The sequence below is a fragment of the Pezoporus occidentalis genome, unplaced genomic scaffold, assembly GCF_034315485.1.
Source record: "Pezoporus occidentalis ecotype Australia unplaced genomic scaffold, CSIRO_AGI_Poc_V1 ctg38, whole genome shotgun sequence".
Classification (NCBI taxonomy): Eukaryota; Metazoa; Chordata; class Aves; order Psittaciformes; family Psittacidae; genus Pezoporus; species Pezoporus occidentalis.
This window is the reverse complement of record NW_026915702.1, coordinates 7,418,268-7,437,741: the sequence shown is the minus strand read 5'-3', so window position 1 is coordinate 7,437,741 and position 19,474 is coordinate 7,418,268. Positions and strand designations below refer to the sequence as shown.

Here is a 19,474-nt window from a genome sequence, read left to right as displayed (position 1 = left end):
ATATGGGCATCCCTATGGCTGAGCACCAGACAGCCAGATAGCCACTGAAGAACAAAACCCCACACCAGGTTGTACCTGCTGGAAACATCACCCAGGAGAAAACTCCCACCCACATTAGAAGCAAATGGGAAAATAGACTTGGGCAAAGGGCACAGAACTCATCCCTGGCCAAGGTAGAGGATGGTTTCCAGATCACTTTTAGTAATAGCACAAAGCATTTGCCTCTAGCTGAATGGAACTGGAAGGCTGATAAAAAACCTCATGGAATAACCTTCCCTGCGTAAATGACTCTGGGAGCTTTGCTTCTTTATTTCTCTGTCATGTAAGGATTTTTCAAAGTTCAGCTGTGTTTTCACAATCAATAAAAGTCCAACTGAGCAGAGGCTTGTACTGTCTTGGAAATGCCACCTATCAAGATACACAAATAAAGCTAAAACAACCTCCAAATATTAACTACTCTGTGTGTTTGCTAACGGTGCTGTGCTGACCACAGGAGCTGGATTGCCATTCCCAGCACAGCACCTGTAAATTTTGCTGATTCCCTGGTGGGCTGGGGTTGTTTTTATTAAGTGGTTACGTGTTTTGCTTCCCTCGTGTGAAACCTCCTGTTTTCCGATGGAGCTGTGGTACAACTCTTTTTTTAGCCTTGGTAGAAACTGGTTGTTTTATCAGCTTATGTATTTTGTAACTCTGGCAAGGAAATGTGTGTTGTGCATGTTAGTAAAACAGAGATCTCTATTGCATGAGAAAGAACTGACACAGTGCATTGACCAAACTCCTCAGCAGACAACATTCACCCAGTTAGTCATTAATTTTTCAAGCTGTGTGTCTGGCTTCCGATTTAAAAGGAGAAAAAGGCTGGTTCCTCAATCCCAACAGTATGGCTTACAGTGATCTCGTGTGTCCCCATGCTAAATCAGAGAGGAGACCTTCTGCGGATCATGGAAACAGTTCGCTACACCTTCTCATAGTATCACTGATGGTGAGGAAAAATAAGAACATGGGGATTTCTGGTATGCAGGATAAATGGCCAAGTTACCTAATTGGGTTCTTACAGAGAACTGCTACCCTTAGCAAGAAACATGGCTGTGTTAGTCTATAGGAGCACAATGTTTAGCAAACCCTGCCAAAGGTATACGTGCTCCCTGCTTTTTTTTTTTTTATCCTTCTGAGCAAAATAGTCATGTGTTTTCCAATTTGTTTCTATCAGACAATGTTTAAAAACATATCTGAATGACTGACTGAGTTTACTGTTCCTGAAAAGAGGCTGGAATAAGTCTTCAGAATGCTCTAAATTAGAAAACCAGCTCCTATCCCAACAGATAGAAGAGACTGTCATACCCTAAGATGAAGCATATTCAGCCAACTTAGGTGGTTTTTTGTGTTTTCTACCAGGGAAGTGACACTGGCTATCTACTGCATTAATATAAATCCTCAGGCCAGCACCAGTAAATTACTACCTGGTTCATAGGCTTTTCAAGGGAGTCTGAGTGCTTTTGTTCATGTGGGTAGTCTATAAATACTGTCTGTTGCACTTTGCACAACAAATGCTCATCAAAGTTTATGTGAAGGAGGAAGTTTTTGTAGGACTCAGTAAACTTTATCACTGTCAGCCAACAGAGTTGCCTTTAAAGCTGCTAAAAAGCTGTGCCTTTTACAAGTCTCCGGACCAAGATCATGAAGACACGTTCATTATTAGGAGCACGTAAACTACGAATTAATGAAATTCTAAGCATGTGAATGGAGCATCATAATATTTTATATAAGCTATAATTAACTAGACATAAAATATACAAGCAATGCAGTTAAGTATTTTGCAACATTATTGAAAACCTATTACAAATGATTTGACAGTCTTTGCTGCAAGCTATAACCTCCATCATGGCTGACATTGGCAAAATGGAATCAGCCCTTTCAAGCCCTCTAATTTTGCATGTATTTTTTTTTTTTGTAGCATCTTCATAATTTATAAAAGAAGTCTGAATATTCAGGGTCTAAAAACCCTCCAAATCTAGTGCAGGGTGCCTCAAATCATCTGCCACCTACAAATACTCTGGGTCACAAAGCTGAATGAATTACTCTTGTTCATGCTTTCTTAAATCATCAGTATAAAATAGCTGTACTCCTTTTTTGTTTATTAGCTTTGATACACAGTTTGAGAAGTCTGTTTGCCACTCTAATCTATTTAATCACAACTTGTTGTTTAGAAATCTTTGTGGCATCTCTGATCTTTCTAATCTATTATGAACACTGTCTTTAAGGAATCAGAAAATGCATGTATTAATTACAAAGTACTTCAGAGGTGCCTGCTCTCAGGCAAATAATGTTTTATAAATCAGAGAGCTGAAATAAGCTGCTAGGAGATTGCGTGGGTTACAGTAAATATTTTTAAGCCTCACATCCAGCTCACACACCACATACAAGTTAGAGGTGAAGGAACGTCCTTTGGAACATGGCTAATATGCTAAACTCTGCCCGAAAGAGTCTAATCAGAAAGCATATCGTGGCCATGTTGTCACTTTATTTTTTAACCCATGGGGATAAAAAACAATTCTGGACTCAGATATCCTGAGGTACTTTCCCCTCCAAACCTAATTCATAAATTTCTTTCCACTTTCCAGAGGGATCTTTTCCTCAATGTGATTTTAATGTAATACCAGGTCTATTACAGATATTTAAATACTCTCCATTCCTAATAATTTAGAATGGAGGCAGGAAATCTGCAGCAGCAGGGTTTCCCCCCGACAAAAAAAAAGGATGCTTTCAACTCAGGATGAGCTGTAGGTACCCTCCTACAAGAACAAATAACAAATGAAGACTGACTCTGGTTTACTTTGAGGCAAATCCAAACAAGGCCAACTTGGGCAGGAGCATGGCATTGATTTGTCCTCTGTCTGCCCCGCACATACTTTGCCTCCTCAGAGGACTACAGAGCAAGAGAGTTATTGCATATGTTTCATCAAAGGCAATACCTCAAAAACAGAGGAAGTAGTTGGTGGGAGACCAAAGGATGACTGAAAAATAGCACAGAGAAGCCTGATTTCCTGTAAATGTCTCAAATCTATGGAAAACTTGAAGATTGGTAAGGTTTCAAATTCTCTTTGGTGGCACTATGGGAGGAGGTTTTCTGTTGCATTGTGTTGAGATGGGGGAAGGAGGCACCATGAAGAGGAAAGTGAAATGGGCAGTTTGGAGGAAAGGAGGAAAAACCTTAGGAGTGGTTTTAGGGAAACTTTTGCAAGGCTGGACCATGAACTCGACAAAGAGGATGAAGGTGAAGCAGTGAAAGGACTAAGTGTGGTTTGCTAAGGAACTGAAGCAAGGAATTAATTTTAACTGTGACATTTTGAGGGAAGACAAGGCGAACATCAAGAGGGCCAGAACAGAGAAGGTTACAGAGACTGAGGATGAAGCTATCAGTGCCTTACTGTGGGAACAAATAATAACAGATATTTCTGTAGGATGCTCTTGAGGGAATGTCAGCAGGATTAAATGATGGCATCAGTCTGGAGAGAAGAGGGAAGATGATGATAATATTGAAAATAGCGTTGAGGGTGTGTGTTGCCTGGATGCAGAAGCTAATAGGTTTCCCAACTACAGTCAGGGTATGCATGTGATAAGGGAAGATAAGGGGGTCAGTTTTAGCTATAGCTGTGTCGTTAAATGGAAACATCTGGCATTACTGAAACAGAGACCTGCCTGCAGAAGAGGGAGGGAGGTTATGCTAAAAAACAGACAAAGATGGAGACTGTGGGAGAGTGAAGGAAGTTTCCAGAAGCTGACATTGCTAAGGAGGAGGATTTAGGAAGATCATGGACAGCAGCTGCATCGAAACAAGTATGGGAAGAAGAGAACAAAATAGCCTCTGACAGTACAAAAGACAGAAATGAGGGATGCAGGGAGAAGGAAAAGCTGTCTGAAAAGCTACCCAACATCCTCATTTTTAATCTTGTGCAACTCCCCCCCCCCCATGTCCACGTACTCTTGCTCTGTTCAGGTACATTGTCTGAGCAGCATTTGAAAATTTTGGATATTTGCCCCAAAAGTTTAGCAGGTTGGAAGTGCACATGTGCGGTTCCATACGCTGTGATGCATGCTCATTTGGTCCAATCTGTATTGCACACTGATCCCATAAGTATGTACCAAACTTAGAGGTCACAGTGCCCATGAACATGCCTGTATCCAGGAGAAACACCCCCCTTGTCTTCTGTCTTAACAAGTGTTTCTTTCTCACATATCTAAGCAGAAGCAAATTTTACACAACAGAGGGATTATGTGCTGAATATTGCGTGTACCATTGATTGTACATATGTATGTACCACATGATCCAGTGATTTTTGGGTGGCTGGGTTTGTCGTGTCCTTAAGTCAGGCATCTAAAGTCTGTCCTACAAGGATTATATGATATTCAGCAAGAGGTGAGCATGCCCTCTGCAGAGATATGCTATTGATAGGGAGATGTAATGACTTAGATGAAATGATTACTTATCCTTCCAGTAAGTTGTATCCTGATTTAGTAACATATTCCATTTGTAGATCATGTTGTCTCTGGTGAGTCTGCTTTACAACAGCAGTGCAAACAAATTAAACAAAGTTTTGATATGCGTTTATCAAAGATTTGTCCCTAGTGTCCTTTGATTTACTTCATGAGATCTCCTCTGGCACGAACTGGATGGAAGCAGTATTTTCTCCCCCTCAAAGCTGATCTGAGCTCAAGCACCTCTGAGAATATATGAGCTCTGCCTTCAGAGCTGCCTTCAGGCATTCTGGAGAATGACTGCCCTCCTCTTAACATATAACAGGCTGAAGATAGCTGTATGTCTTCGTTTCAGTGAAATTGCTTTTTTCCTGCACTTCCTTGGCCTCCAGATGGTGGTGCTCCGAGTGTCCTGAGCTGATACCAAAGTGAAAAAACCCTGCTGCCCTTTCTTGCTGGTTGACTAAGGGAGCTACAGCGGTACATGTTCTCCTTGCCTTTAACCTCATGCTGATCTCATTGTCAGCAGGGAAAGATTCCTGCGTTTTGTGATTTTTGTAATAGCGTCACAGAGGTTAGAGGTGGGAATAACCCATGGATTACCCTTTACACCACTCCAAGTCTGCTGAAGATGGTTCTCTACAGTAGGAGGTATGGTTTCCAGCATGCATTTTGATACTGAACAGAAATGTGGAACAGGAAAAGAACTGGTTCCAGGGGCACCAGTATAGAGTACTTTTTTGTCTCTAGTCTGTCAGAGGATCATTTTCTTATGTTAAGACTTGAGGTCTCACGGTGTTAGCATGATTGTCAACAGAGCTATAAAAGCAATATATATATTAAGAAATGAGAAAATGCTCTTAAAGGTGAGATGTCGAACAACTGAAAAAATCCAAAATAGCCATTCATCGGGAAGACAGTTTAAGCAGCATCAGCCAATTCTAGCTCAACTCCTGTATAATAACTTGCCAGGTTAATACATTGCCAGGTTGTAAAATGCTTATGTTTCTGTCTGTTAATTCTTTGGGTAGTCTGAATGCAGAGAAGGGCTATCACTTGCTGCCACTATAAAGGAAGCCAAGGACATGCAGCAAATTCAACCCTTAAGAACACGGATAACTTCTGATCCTTTGGCTATGTTTGATGAGTGGTTCAGCCCTGATTCCCAAGCACTGTGGTTCGCATGGGACTGACAACATCCACTTGGCACAAGTCCCTGTGATAAGGCAAGCTTTGGGGTTCAAACACCAGCCCCGCCAAGCTGTCTTCCGTGGTGAGCCTGAGAGAGTGACCAGGCTCTGTCTGTGATCAACCCCAAGATCTTTGTCCTGCTTCAGATCATCATGGTCTGCCTGGTGGCTGTTTGCCATAGGAAAAGGTTGGCATTTTGGGGACTGTCATGGTTGAAAACCAGCCAGAGGGCTCATTCACTCACTCCCCCCCTTCTTGCCCTCCCCCTACTCCCAGAGGGACGGAGAGGAGAATCGAAAAAAAATGTGACTCCCCCGGGTTGAGATAAGAACGGTTTAGTAACTAAGGTATAACACAAATCACTGCTGCTACCACCAATGATAATAATGATAAGGGAATAACAAGGGAAGAGAATACATCACCTCACCACCAGCCGACTGATAACTCGCCCTCCCAACCCAACCAAGCACCAACCGATACCTCATCCAACCCCGCTGACCTAGCCCTTCTGGCTAACTCCCAGTTACATCCTGGGCACGACGTGCTGTGGTATGGAATACCTCTTTGGTCAGTCTAGGTCAGGTGTCCTATCTCTGCTTCCTCCTGGCTTCCCCTCCTCCCTGGCAGAGCATGAGGCTTACAAAGTCCTTGGCCAAACCAAAACATCATTGTTATCAGCTCTGTTCCCATGCTGAAAGTCAAAACACAGCACTGCACCAGCTACCAAGGAGGAGAAAAATGACTGCTACTGCTGCACCCAAGACAGGGACTCACGATGAAGGAATTTGGCCAGCCCTAATGAAGGATTATAACTGTGAAGAAGGAAAAGCCAGAGGTCAGCTGAGCGTTTCAATGTCCTTGATAAAGAGCCCACAATTTTCACGTGTTGGGAAGCTGGGTAGTCTTTGGGTGAGGAAGACATTGGTATTCCAATGGGCAGACTTTGCTTTCCCAGCTGTCGCGTAGGCTTTCAGGAGCAAGTTAGACTGTGGCCCTCAGCCAGAAAAGCACTTAGATGGCAGCACACCTCCTAGTCCATGGATCATCCTGCTGAATTTGTTAGGGCTCCACCTGTACTTCCAGGAAACAATGTGCATAGCTGGGCTGGGTCCAGCATCTCTCTCGTGTCCCCACTTGTGTAAAGCTCTTTCACATCCCTTGACGTCATATTAATATGCTGGATGGGCTATGGACACTGCCTGGGACTGCACCATTTGAGTCATAACCACACTTTTGAAAACAAATGAGTAGAGTATGCTTTTGCTTAAAGGTAGAAAGCACTGTTCTTTTGCGTTGTGAGAATATGAGCATCAGCAAGAGGAGAGCTGTGCCTACACACTGTTCCAGTGATAGTACATGTACTCTTGTTTACTCCTTGAATAATAAGACTTTGAGCTCAAAATGCTGGAGGGGATCAGCACATAGCTTACAACAGCAGATGGAAGCAGAGGAAGACATGGTGCGTTACCTTTTTTTGCTGTGGATGGATCCCAGAACCCCAAAGGTGGCATTACAACAGCAGCTTGAGTGAGCATGACAAGTGGAAATACTGGGATAGAAGATCGTGTGGAGATGACAGAGACCAGCATAACTATCTAGCAGCAAAGGACTGCAGGGATTAAGGCATGAAACACTGAATGTTGAGATGAGGGCATGCCTAACTCTGTGGTGCAGGGAGTATCTAAACATAGGAACAGAGGAAACTGAATAGCAGGCAAGAGAGCTGCACAGTGATCACTGGTGAGAAATGTGTGTGGCTGAGGGTTGAATGAAATTGTAGGACACGCTGTTGATCAATGATGGCAGTCTGTGGATAATTTTCTGAGGATTTAACCTTCATATGGAAGATAAAACTGTTCTGTAAGTCAGTAGAAAACCTATTCCTGTAATTTGCTCAGAATATAACTGGAGAAGGCAACTGTGGTACAGGATTTAGTGATGCAGGATGCGCTGAGACTCCAAGAAAGAAGCCAGCCAAGACAGCAGAGTTTGCAGAGGAACCTATGAGAGCATGATCCAGTGGGCCATGATGGCTCTGTGGACACTGCTGGAGTTGCCTGAGTGTGTAATGCACCAACAGGCACAAGCAGTGCACAGTGGAGTTACACCCTTGGGTGTATGTGTGCAAGAATGTGACATTCAACAGTGTTCACTTCTGTCCTCTCTTACCAGAGAATTTGTGTCCCAGTCACAGATGTTTGTATGTGTGTGCAATTTAGAAGAGTGATTAAATTTTGTGGCTGAGGCTGTTAGCGTCATTTAAAATAACAGAATCACACAAAAACACAGGAGGAGATAACTTCAGGAGGTCATGCAGACCACTCCTTGTCCTAAGGTAGGCTAATTGCACCAGTACCACTTCTGATGTGTTTGAATAATTTGTCCCTAAGGCTCTCCACCACTCAAAGCTCACGATACCCTTAGGCTTCACTCTCCCCACTTCTGGAAAGGCTGTGGGATTTTTGTTCATCACGTCTGGGTTGCATATTTCTTCCTAGAATTTAAAACATGGTTGCAGGTGCTACTAGCCACATGTGAGCACCGAAAACCAAAAATACTCGCTATCATTTATGGACTGCTCCCTCACACTTTTAAAATAAGAGAACTGAGTTGAAGGCATCCCTGCCATGCAAGGGAAATCAGTAGGGAAACTGGGTTTCTTCCAGTGGCACTGGGCTGACACAGAACCCACAGAAACCTGATTGAGGAGATCAGTGTGAAACACCCAGATTATACAAATGAATAGTCTGAAACTTTGCATGGCTCAGCAGTTCTCTGCCAGATACGGGTGTCTGGGAGATGGCTGGTTGCAGCAATCCTCTAGAGGGGTTAAAGAATTGAGAGGAGGGAGGTGGCAACCAGAGGAATTACTCAAATTCAGGGGATCTGAACTCCAGACTATTAGCAGTTTAGGGGAAGAGAATGGGAGCAAAAATTCTTAATTGGTTGCTTTGGGAAGATGGGCTGTTTCTTGTCACAGTGGCAGAGAGCAGCCAGACTCAAAGGCAAATTCAGGAGCCTCAAGTAGTGCCCTCAGATCTGTGAGCTGGGTCCTATAAAAATGGTGTGGGACATCCATTTACCACACACAAGTGTGAGTAGATGTTGCTGTCATTTTGTTTTGCAGCACAGGATGGGGGAAGGTGAGTGTCCTGCCAGCAAGGGGAGGAGGTGGGAGGTTGTAAGGCTCTGTGTGTGTGTGATGGCTTCAGCTTCCCGAGGAAGCACTTTTCCTGGGGAGCGAAGGGCCGAGCTGAAGAAGGAGCATGGTGGGAACAGAGATCTACAGCGCTCCTGCCTTGGGGCTTCAGTGAAGTGTTAGAGACTCTGGCTGCTGGCAGGAGCTCACCAAGGAGAAGGAGGCAGGGAAATCATAAACCTGTTACTAACTCGCTTTCTTTTCTGCAACCCATCCCCAGCACTAACCATGTTTGAAAATACAGCATCCAGGCTTCTTATGAAATGGCTTCAAAAAACAATCTTACTTCTGTAGACACTTATCTTTCCAGCTCTATTTTTCCCTTGCTTTGAGTTTGCCATAGATGTTAATTAGGACTTCCACATCCTCCATAGCCTGGTGTTTTCCTTTGTAACTGAGAAGTGAAGGTGACCTTGCTTCCCAGGTGGATTTTCTCAGCTCTGGCAGTCTAATCATTAATGTCTTTGGAACAGAAGCAGAGATCTTACATGGGAAACTTGAGAAGAGCTATAAGAACATCACATAGACAGCTGTCAGTGTCAGCTGGCATAGCTCCAGTAATTCAGAAGTAGATATGTTTCAGAAGTCATCCTGTTCTCTCACAGCAGTGGGTGCAATGGAGTGAAGGGATATTTTTACTGCATGGTAAGAATTTACAACAAATACCTATTTTTGCAGCTCAGTTGCATGTGGGTGAAGTGGGTCTACTGAGAGTAGTAACCAACATTTGGTAATCTCTATTTTATTATTCATAAAAATTGAAGCAGTGACCAGAACACTAATCGTCACTGAATGATAGTTTACAGCATAGGGAAAGTTATTCTGGTGCCTTCATTCTACTCCCCACCCGTACAGTCATGAAATTGTAGAATCATACACTGTAAGTAGGAAGAGATTTCTGAAGGTCATGCATTCCAATTCCCTGCTCAAAGAAGGTCCAACCAGAGCAGGCTGCTCAGGGTCATGTCCAGTCAAGTTCTAAGTATCTCCAAGGATGCAGATGACACTACATCACTGGCAACCTCATCAATATTTGACCATCCTCATGACAAAAATCTACAGTGCACTTCCAACATGAGTGGCATATAGCGAACTGAAACCTAGGCAAGGAATAACTAATACCAGGCAGCACCAGAAGACCTGTGTTGGAAAGTATGCTTCAAGATGCTGTGGCTGGTCTCACTTTCATAAGTATCACATACACTAAGACTGAACAAGCATATAAACACAGGAGAACATTGTTTTTGCCCACAGTAGTATTTTTTTTAGCAGAGTACTGTGAAAACATAATATTTTTAATTCCAGTGTGTCATCTGTCACATGAATTAAAGAGTTTGACAACAGAGTCATCATGAAGCATTCACATTACAAAAGCAGATGTGGGTAGCAGAGCTGTACACAGCAGCCAGCTGCACTAGTACTAGGCTTGACTTCTAGAAAAGGCAAACTGGAAGCTGCTGCTGTCCACTTGCAAGCACAGAAGTGTCAGTGCTGTTTCTGACCCATTTGAACTGCACACTTCAACATTTCTACAATGGATTTCTAAACAGCCACATCCAATGGGGCCCTGATCCTTGTAGGTACTTCCGAACATTACTTAGGAATAACACACGCAGCTTGCAGATTTGCCACTAGCAGCTGCCACAAGCTACTGAAGAAGGCGCATTATTAAAACTATACAAAACCAAAGCTGGGAATATAAATATCAAACAAGACGCTTACATGTTGCTGGACATGCTGCCTAACATCAGAAACACGAGACAACAGCAGAAAGCCATGCAACAACGTATTTTGGCAGAAGCGCGCAAACATTTCACAGCTTGTCCCCTGGATGCCATGCTCACACTTACATTAGTCTGTGTCATACTACCTTAACTTGTTTTAAGCATTTCCATCATCTGTGAGGTAGGGAGGGAAAAACAGAATAGTTAAGGTATAATCAAATGAGATCTTGCACATTGTAGTATAATTTGTAAACAATCTCATTACTGGCGGTAGTGTGGAGAGTGTGAATGGTTCAGGCTTCTGTCTCAGCTTATCTAGAAAGGGAACTTTCTGAAAGCCAGGTGACTGATTCAATGCGTTACTAAGGAGGCAGATGAAAAAAGATAGTGACAGAACATAAACAAACAAATACAAAAGCAAAGAATTTTTGTGTCTTACTGCATTTTTTTCCTGTCATGACAGAATCAAAACTCGCAGTAACATCTTCTGATCAGTGGGCAATTCTAATCACTGTGTTAATCTAGCTACTTCCAAAATATTGGAATAAAGATGGAAAATCAAAAAGCAATCAACCATAAATCAGAACAATAAATTAGGTTAAAGATAAAGATACATCAGTTATCAAGTATGTACAGATCTACAGAAGTCTTTCTTCTAGATGAGAAATTATAGTAATAAAAAATAATGCATCTAAATCTTGCTGATCATCTTACTGATTGCTCATCACTTTTGAATATACCTCTGAAATCACAGGTACCATCCTTATATGCACAAACTCTCCTAATGGCTTAGATCTTAAGGGCAGCCATGCATTGTGCTTTTAATTATGCACCCACAGAAGCCTGCTCCAGTGAGATCTTGTGCCCATGATGCCCTGAGAAAGCCCAAGAGAACCTAGAGATACTTTGGATCTGAAAGGATTGTGAATTCACTGTACTTTGCATAAGCGTATAAACCCTTTGTGTCTGATCAGGACAGATACTAAAAGTCACCTGTAAGTGAAGGATTTGTATCAAGAAAAAAATGTGTACTTGCACACCTTTATATTATACTACTGAACAGCTAAAATTCTGTAACAAGAATGGAAGAAACAAGACTCTTTCCTGGGGCAGTGGCAGAGTAATCAATTGGCCTAAACTTCTGCTGTTCAAAAGGAGCCTCAAAGGAGATGCCAAAATAGATAGCACTTGATACACTATCTTTAAGCAACCATTTCTTAACTAAGAACATAGCCCAACAGTTCCACTATTGCTTGAAACATGTTTCAAAAAAAAAATTGGAGAACTTTAAAGTAGATTTGACATAGAAATCACAAATAGCCATAATAACACCAGAGTTGCATTTTCTAGCTGGGTCTAATTCAGATGAACTGTAAAATACAGCAGAGAAATTAGACACAGTACCTGGAAGTATCTAAATGTGCTGATTAAATGATTGGCACGTCCTTGGTGAAAATGATCAATATATTAACTTTTCTAAAGATTCACAGTAGGCAGTAAGAAAAGTCTCTGTATGTCTCTGTGTGTATACACATATATATGTTTAAATAATTTGCTGGATTCCTATCATTCTTGGAAGTTGTGACTGTTTGTATGCTGGTACTTCAACGCCTCCATTGGCTTTCCTTCTACCATTATTTCAGCAATGAAACATGGAAAAAACAGAGGTGCTGAGGGATATGCACACTGGTTGAGTAGCTGTCTCATTTATACTGCTGGAAAAAATGAGGTAAAATAGCTTATTGAACAAATGGGTTTGTCATCATTTAACTTTTCTCCTGTTTTATTTTGATCCTTCTGCATTGTAAGAGAAATCAGAATTTGTAGTAATGTAATCGTGCATGCCCCTCTACCTCCTGCCTGCATATCCTGGTTAAATAGAACTGATGCTGTTTCATGCAGATTAGGCAACAGCCGTTACAATTCAGCAGCATTACACCGGTTGGATATACTTGGGAAATATCCAAGGAAAACCCAGACCCTATTAAAGCACTGATGAAGGCTCCTATGCTCCCTGTCTGCCTTTCCCCAGACACATGAGCTTTCCCCAGGATCACCAGAGGATGTCCCTGCCTATCCTGCTCCATGGGACACACCAGACGTGCAGCCACCAAGGGACATGGGATGTGTAGTCCCACCCCTGGGATGCTGTGGAGAAGACCCAGGGGAGCTTGAGCACTTATTGCCAGTCCCAACAGCCTTGGTTTAGGCTTACCATTCCCATGGAGATGAAGGGTTAATTATCACCCAGTCAATGTAAAACATGCATAAGTAGAGCCAACCTCACTGCTCAAGCTTCCTGGGCAATCTGGTTGTCCCAGGCAACATCTCCTCTCCACAGGAAACTTTGCAGCCACCATTTTAGTTAGGTCAAGGACTGTTTCCCCTCCATATGTACGTAAGTATCATGTAGCCACAGCAGGAATAACTTCTGGCCCTTAATTGGAAAACAATGTTTTCTCTTGTCCTTCCTGAGTTCCTCCTTGGCATCTTTCATCAAGCTACATACCTTTCACCAAGCCTTACTTTCTGCATCTGTCTATACCCCAAAACATACAACCTGCTATATACTTTCTAAGCAGGTTAAGTGTATATAGCTGGTGGCTGTCTCCTGAACAAGATCTGTCATGGGCATGACAGCACTTTGTAGTGAATTGGGAAGATCAATTCCCAGCCTCTTTTCTTCAATAGACTGTGACAATGTGCATGAAATATTGGCAGACCTGGGGTAGTCTGGGGCTGTGCCCATATCCATGTTTCAGTGGGATCAGGAGAATGTTTCTGAGATGAATTTCTCATTTAGTGTGCTTGTTCCAGCTAATAATGGACACCTGTAGGGCCAAGCAGGAACTTGGCTGGAATAACATCCTCCCTCCACCGTGCTGCTGGAACAGACATCAGGTCCCCAGGACAAGGTATTTCACCCCACAGCACTATTCCTGCTGCTAATGTAGACATTGCCTGAGAGAATGCTGCTGACTTGATTGATCCTGTTTGAATCTATGTGATTGTATCAGCAAAGCTGATAGATCTGGCTGCAAGTGGCATTTACTCCACCGTATTATTTGGCATGTAAATCAGCTGTCTGGGACAGTGGTAACTGTTTTGTTACCACTGTGAATTTAGAAAAAATCTATTAAAGTCAATGAAGAAAGTACATATTTACAGTGGAATAACTGATGTGAGGACTTGACTGTTTTTATTTAGATGTGTAGAGGTAGTTTAAAGAGATTCTTGTCTTTTTGGATCCTTGAATTTAGGACTTAGGAAAAAGTAATCAGATTTGTTATAAATCCTTTCTTCCAAAGTATTTTATACAAGGGTGAATTATGCACTTGGTTACACAGCTGTAAATCTGCATATTGCTGTTTTTACCCAGTAACAAAATATTCTTTTAGATTTTTTATTGGTTGCAGTAAAATTCTCCATTATGTGTATCGCAAGTAGTAATTTTCATCTAGAAATATTGATGACTTCTTGCTTATGGCAATGAACAGATTTCGATACAACACTAAAGCATGCCCTGTCTTCTCAGTTAGTCTCCATTGACTAAACATGCAGACTATTTACAAAAAACCTAATGTAATGGAAAGGAAGAATAACTAATGCAATGGCTGTATTCCCTGGATCACATGCAATTCATCTTTACTAAGCTAGCTGAGCCACTATAATCTCAAAGCATTTATGAAATAATAGGGAGAAAGCTTTAGGTTAAGCATATTTAATATAGAAAGTATTTGCTTAATTTGTTTCTTAAGATGAAATTCTCCTATTCCTGAGGGAAAAGCAAAGTGCTTTATGAGTTACAGCCACAGACATCCTGCAGTGAGATGTAAGAAGCCTTGTGAGAGCACTGTTGGAAACAATCTTTATGATGCTGAGATTTCGTAGCTTATAATTAAACATCACAGACCAGACCCTCTAACCCGTATCATCCTCACATGCCCTATTTTACACATCAGAGCAATTAGTGAAGTCTATATTATATATTTAGATGAAGGCTTTCTGTCAGGGGCTGGTGATGTAGTGACTCAGCAAGGCGTTATCAGAAGGCATTTGCTAGTGCTAAGGTTTTGTACACCTTTATAGGGGCTAGACCTGTCAAATTAATACAGGGGGCTATTTTTGTAGCATCCAGAAAGTTTCTGCTGTACATCAAACTGCACTAGCTGCTTATTTTAGATGACAGCAATTCATACATTTGTCTTGAACAATACAGTCTTTAGCACTTTTTGGGCATGTACATCTACTAAAAAAGAAACTTGCCTTTGAAGCATTTTGTAGAAGAAGGGCTTCCAAATTGATGTCATCAGAGACATTTTTGTCAGGTGCTTCAAACATACCAGTGAATTAACAGCTCATGTACCAAAGATAAGCAGCAGTCTCAGTGACAGGCTGCCTGGCTATCAAGGAGTACTCTGAGGGTGTGATTTGGGACAACATGAACATCTGGATTTGTGCCCTGATCTCTTCTGCTGAGCTGGGGTTCAGCCCCTGGCAGTGCTGAGTGCCTCTTAGAATCATAGAATAGGTAGAGTTGGAAAGGACCTTAAGATAATCAAGTTCCAACCCCCCTGCCATGGGTAGGGACACCTCACACTAAATTATATCACCCAAGGCCTTGTCCAACCTGGTCTTGAATGCTGCCAGGGATGGAGCATTCACAACCTCCCTGGGCAACCCATTCCAGTGCCTCACCACCCTAACAGGAAAGAATTTCCTCCTTATATCCAATCTAAGGATAACAATCTTGAAATGAGTCTGTCCTCTTCAGCCTATCTGTTCTTTCATTAATTGGCTTATTTTTATTCCCAGCAACAGAAATCTCACCCTCCTTCCCATCCACACAGTTGTTTTCATTCTTGAAAACAACACTGCCAGAAAGCTGACATTACCTGTGGGCAGTGATGCTGGATCCCATGATTTTGACATGAAAAGTTTACTGCTAGCACAGGGGCTGTGCTTTACTTTCTCTTGCCTCCCCTTATATCTGCCCACAGTGTTCGGAGAGTTAGTCTGAGCCCATGAACTGAGCATTTTGCCATTGTGTCTCCTTTATGTCCCTGAGCTGATGGGGCAGATCCTGACTGTGAATGTGTGAAGCAGTGGAAGACACTCGTGAAATCCCAGCTGTGTCCCCAAGGTGAGAATCAAGGACTTTAAACAACTTCTAGAGACATAATGGAAATTACCACTGAAGCCAGGTAATTTCACCAAAGATGTCATCATTAACGCTTGGCTTTCACAATGTGCTCTTCGTGTGTGTAAATCTCAGGATATTGTCAAGAAGGTCACTGTTATTAACTCTAATGGCACAGTGAAGTGACTTAGAAAAGGTGACATGGAAGACAACAAAAGCACTGAAATAGAAGTGGGCTTTCCTGAGTCATGGCCTGACTCTCAGCCCTCCTCGCTCCCACTGCCCTGATGCCACTGGAGCTGTCCTCCCTCTCTCCTGTTCACTGTTGCCCTGTTCCCCTATCAGCTGCCCATCCTTTCTCACCAAAGCACTTACTAAAGTGCCTTACCTGGTGTATGCTCCCAGGCCTCACTTGGCAAAATGTAGCTGCATCTGCACTTGTCTAAATGGGGATGGATTAATCACAAGCTTAAAAGCTTTGCTGGATAGAGACCGGCACTTTAGAGCCAGACCTACCTTCATTGTGGAGTCTGCAGGGAGGAGGAGAAGACATTTTTCTCCTTCACACATTCTGGATGGAAAAGGGATGGGCAAGAGAAGCAGGGAGAGCACTGACTTGGTTTCTGCATCAGAGGACTGCCTAGTGCACCTGCCTGGATCCTGGCGCACCTTGAGAGGAGGTTAATAGCAAGGCAGAGCTGAGAAGTGTACCACATATTAATAGTTCTGTCATATTTTTAATGAAAACATTTGGAGAAAAGGTTTCCTTATTGACCTTGAAGAATAGAAACACCCAAAACCCCAACAACATTTTTAATGCCAGCAGCTATTAATAGTAGTGGTTATGTTAGTTGTGCACTAGGATTTTGCCTGGCAAGATCTTGGAGCAGATTCTCCTGGAAAGCATGCTAAGGCACATCATAAACAGCAAGGTGCTTGGTGACAGCCAGCATGGCTTCACTAAGGGGAAATCCTGCCTGACCAATTTGGTGGCCTTCTATGATGGGGCTACAGAACTGATGGACAGGGGTAGAGCAGTTGATGCTATCTACCTGGACTTGTGCAAAGCCTTTGACACTGTCCCACATGACATCCTTGTCTCTAAACTGAAGAGACATCAATTTGATGGATGGACCACTCGGTGGATAAAGAACTGGCTGGATGGCCGCACACAAAGAGTTGTGGTCAATGGCTCAATGTCCAGCTGGAGACCAGTAACGAGTGGTGTCCCTCAGGGATCAGTGTTGGGACCGGTCTTGTTCAACATCTTTGTTGCTAACACGGACAGTGGGATTTTGTGTGCCCTCAGCAAGTTTGCCGATGACACCAACCTGTGTGGTTCGGTTGATACTCTGGAGAGAAGGAATGCCATCCAGAGGGACCTTGACACGCTTGTGAGGTGGGCTGATGCCAACCTTATTAAGCTTAACCATGTGTCGTGGTTTAAACCCTAGACAGACAGCTTGTTCACTCACAGGCTGAGAGCAATTGAGGCCCTCCCCTCCCCCCCCCCCCCCCCCCCCCAGGTCTCTCCCCTTCCCCACTCCCAGAGGAACGGGGAGGAAGACTGAAAGGACTGAAAGAGTGCAACTCCTACGGGTTGAGACAAGAACAGTCCAGCAACCAATGTACAACACAAATCACCACCGCTACTACCAACTACAATGATAAGAGAAAGTAACAAGGGAAGAGAATACGATACCACCAGCCAAGAGAACGAGTCTGACCCAGAAGCCCCTGTCCTTCCGGGTAACTCCCAGTTACCCCCACCCCGGCCATGACGTGCTGTGGTATGGAATACCTCCCCGGCTAGCCCGGGTCAGGTGCCCCGTCTTTGGTTCCTCCCGGCTTCCCCTCCTCCCTGGCAGAGCATGAGCCTCACAAAGTCCTTGGTCAGGGTAAACATCACTTAGCAGCAACCGAAAACATCGGCTTCACCAACACTGTTCCCAGGCTGGAAGTCAAAACACAGCACTGCACCAGCTACCACAAAGGAAAAACATGACTGCTACTGCTGAACCCAGGACACCATGACAAGTGCAAGGTCCTACACCTGGGTCAGAGCAATCCCAGGCAGAGCTACAGGTTGGGCAGAGAAGAGATTCAGAGCAGCCCTGTGGAGAAGGACTTTGGGGTGCTGGTCGATGAGAAAATGAACATGAGCCGGCTTCAGTGTGCGCTTGCAGCCCAGAAAGCCAACCGTATCCTGGGCTGCATCAAAGGGAGCATGACCAGCAGGTCGAAGGAGCTGATCCTGCCCCTCTACTCTGTCCTTGTGAGACCTCACCTGGAGTATTGTGTGCAGTTCTGGTGTCCTCAACATAAAAAGGACATGGAACAACTTGGAACAAGCCCAGAGGAGGGCCACGAGGATGATCAGGGGACTGGAGCACCTCCCGTATGAAGACAGGCTGAGAAAGTTGGGGCTGTTCAGCCTGGAGAAGAGAAGGCTGCGTGGAGACCTCATGGCAGCCTTCCAGTATCTGAAGGGGGCCTATAGGAATGCTGGGGGATGCTGGGTAGGGACTCTTCATTAGGGGCTGTAGTGATAGGACAAGGGGTAATGGGTTCAAAATTAAACAGGTGAAGTTCAGGTTAGATATAAGGAGGAAGTTCTTTACTGTTAGGGTGGTGAGGCACTGGAATGGGTTGCCCAGGGAGGTTGTGAATGCTCCATTCCTGGCAGTGTTCAAGGCCAGGTTGGACGAGGCCTTGGGTGAGATGGTTTAGTGTGAGGTGTCCCTGCCCATGGCAGGGGGGGTGGAACTAGATGATCTTAAGGTCCTTTCCAACCCTAACTATTCTATGGTTCTATGATTCTATAACTAGTAGTAATAATATTAATTGCCTGTATAAAAAGCATTGTTGGGTTTTTAGTAGGAATTGGGTATTAGTCATAATGCTACTTTCATTTAAGTAGCTCTTTAGTGTGGAAAATATCTTAGGGATGGTATCTAAGTCACACAACACAGGGGTGCTGGAACCTCCATTACCTAATCTATTAAACATCCTTCAACTATGGAATAAAAGCACCACATTGTGCCTGTTATTATAGGATCAAAACATTTAACATCCTATTGAAAAGAAAAAATGTACTTTTTACACCTTTTTTTCTGAGAGAAACATTTACATTGTCTTCTTAGAGAAGCAATGAACTTTGCACTTTATCTGTTTAATCACATCTTCAGTTTTCATACCTTCATGTTACTATTGTCAATTCATGACTTTTAAAAGATCTGTTCTTGAAGTTACTTCCCCCATCAAAAGGTTTGGGTTTGCTTCTAAGTTGTATATCTTATACTTAGATACTAAACTTACCTGTGACATTCAGGACAAAGATCTCGTTGCTGAGCCAGTAAGTCAGAGGGGATCTCAATATTTATTACCTCTGTGCCACTTGGGTGAGGTCCCTTTTAGTTTCTTTCCCTTTTAAATTACTGCTTTTGTTTCGGGTCTCCCTAGACTCCCACCATCAGCCACAGCAGCATGAGCAGAGGGTTCTCACCATGGCAGCTGTAACAATCATTGATTTTTATTTGGTTCAGCAGTAGAACAAGTAAAAAAAAATCTGTCAACCTTCTGAAATGCAATCCTAAAAAACTGAATTTCATATCAGCAAATCCCACAATTTGATGTACGTGGTATAAAAGCAGAGGACAAAAAGCCAGGCATCACAAAGCACAACAGTCAGATATAGCAGCTTTCCTTCCCTGACCTGGTACTCAATGGAAAAGCTGTTCACTG

At 43.2% G+C, this 19,474-nt stretch overlaps 1 protein-coding gene across 3 annotated transcripts in view; it reads right to left on the bottom strand.

Annotated features, from left to right (window-relative positions):
- LHFPL3 (LHFPL tetraspan subfamily member 3) overlaps positions 1 to 19,474 on the bottom strand; it is a 251,707-nt gene that overhangs the window by 22,854 nt on the left and 209,379 nt on the right. The window contains exon 3 of one of the 3 annotated variants that reach the window (XM_062632046.1): positions 10,737 to 10,764. The exons of 1 other annotated variant lie outside the window; for it this stretch is intronic. In XM_062632046.1, the coding sequence (XP_062488030.1) occupies positions 10,748 to 10,764 (17 nt within the window). In that variant the 3' untranslated portion in view covers positions 10,737 to 10,747. Of the gene's footprint in view, positions 1 to 10,716; positions 10,765 to 19,474 lie in introns of all 3 variants that reach the window. One more of the 3 variants, XM_062632045.1, reaches the window with a different exon arrangement.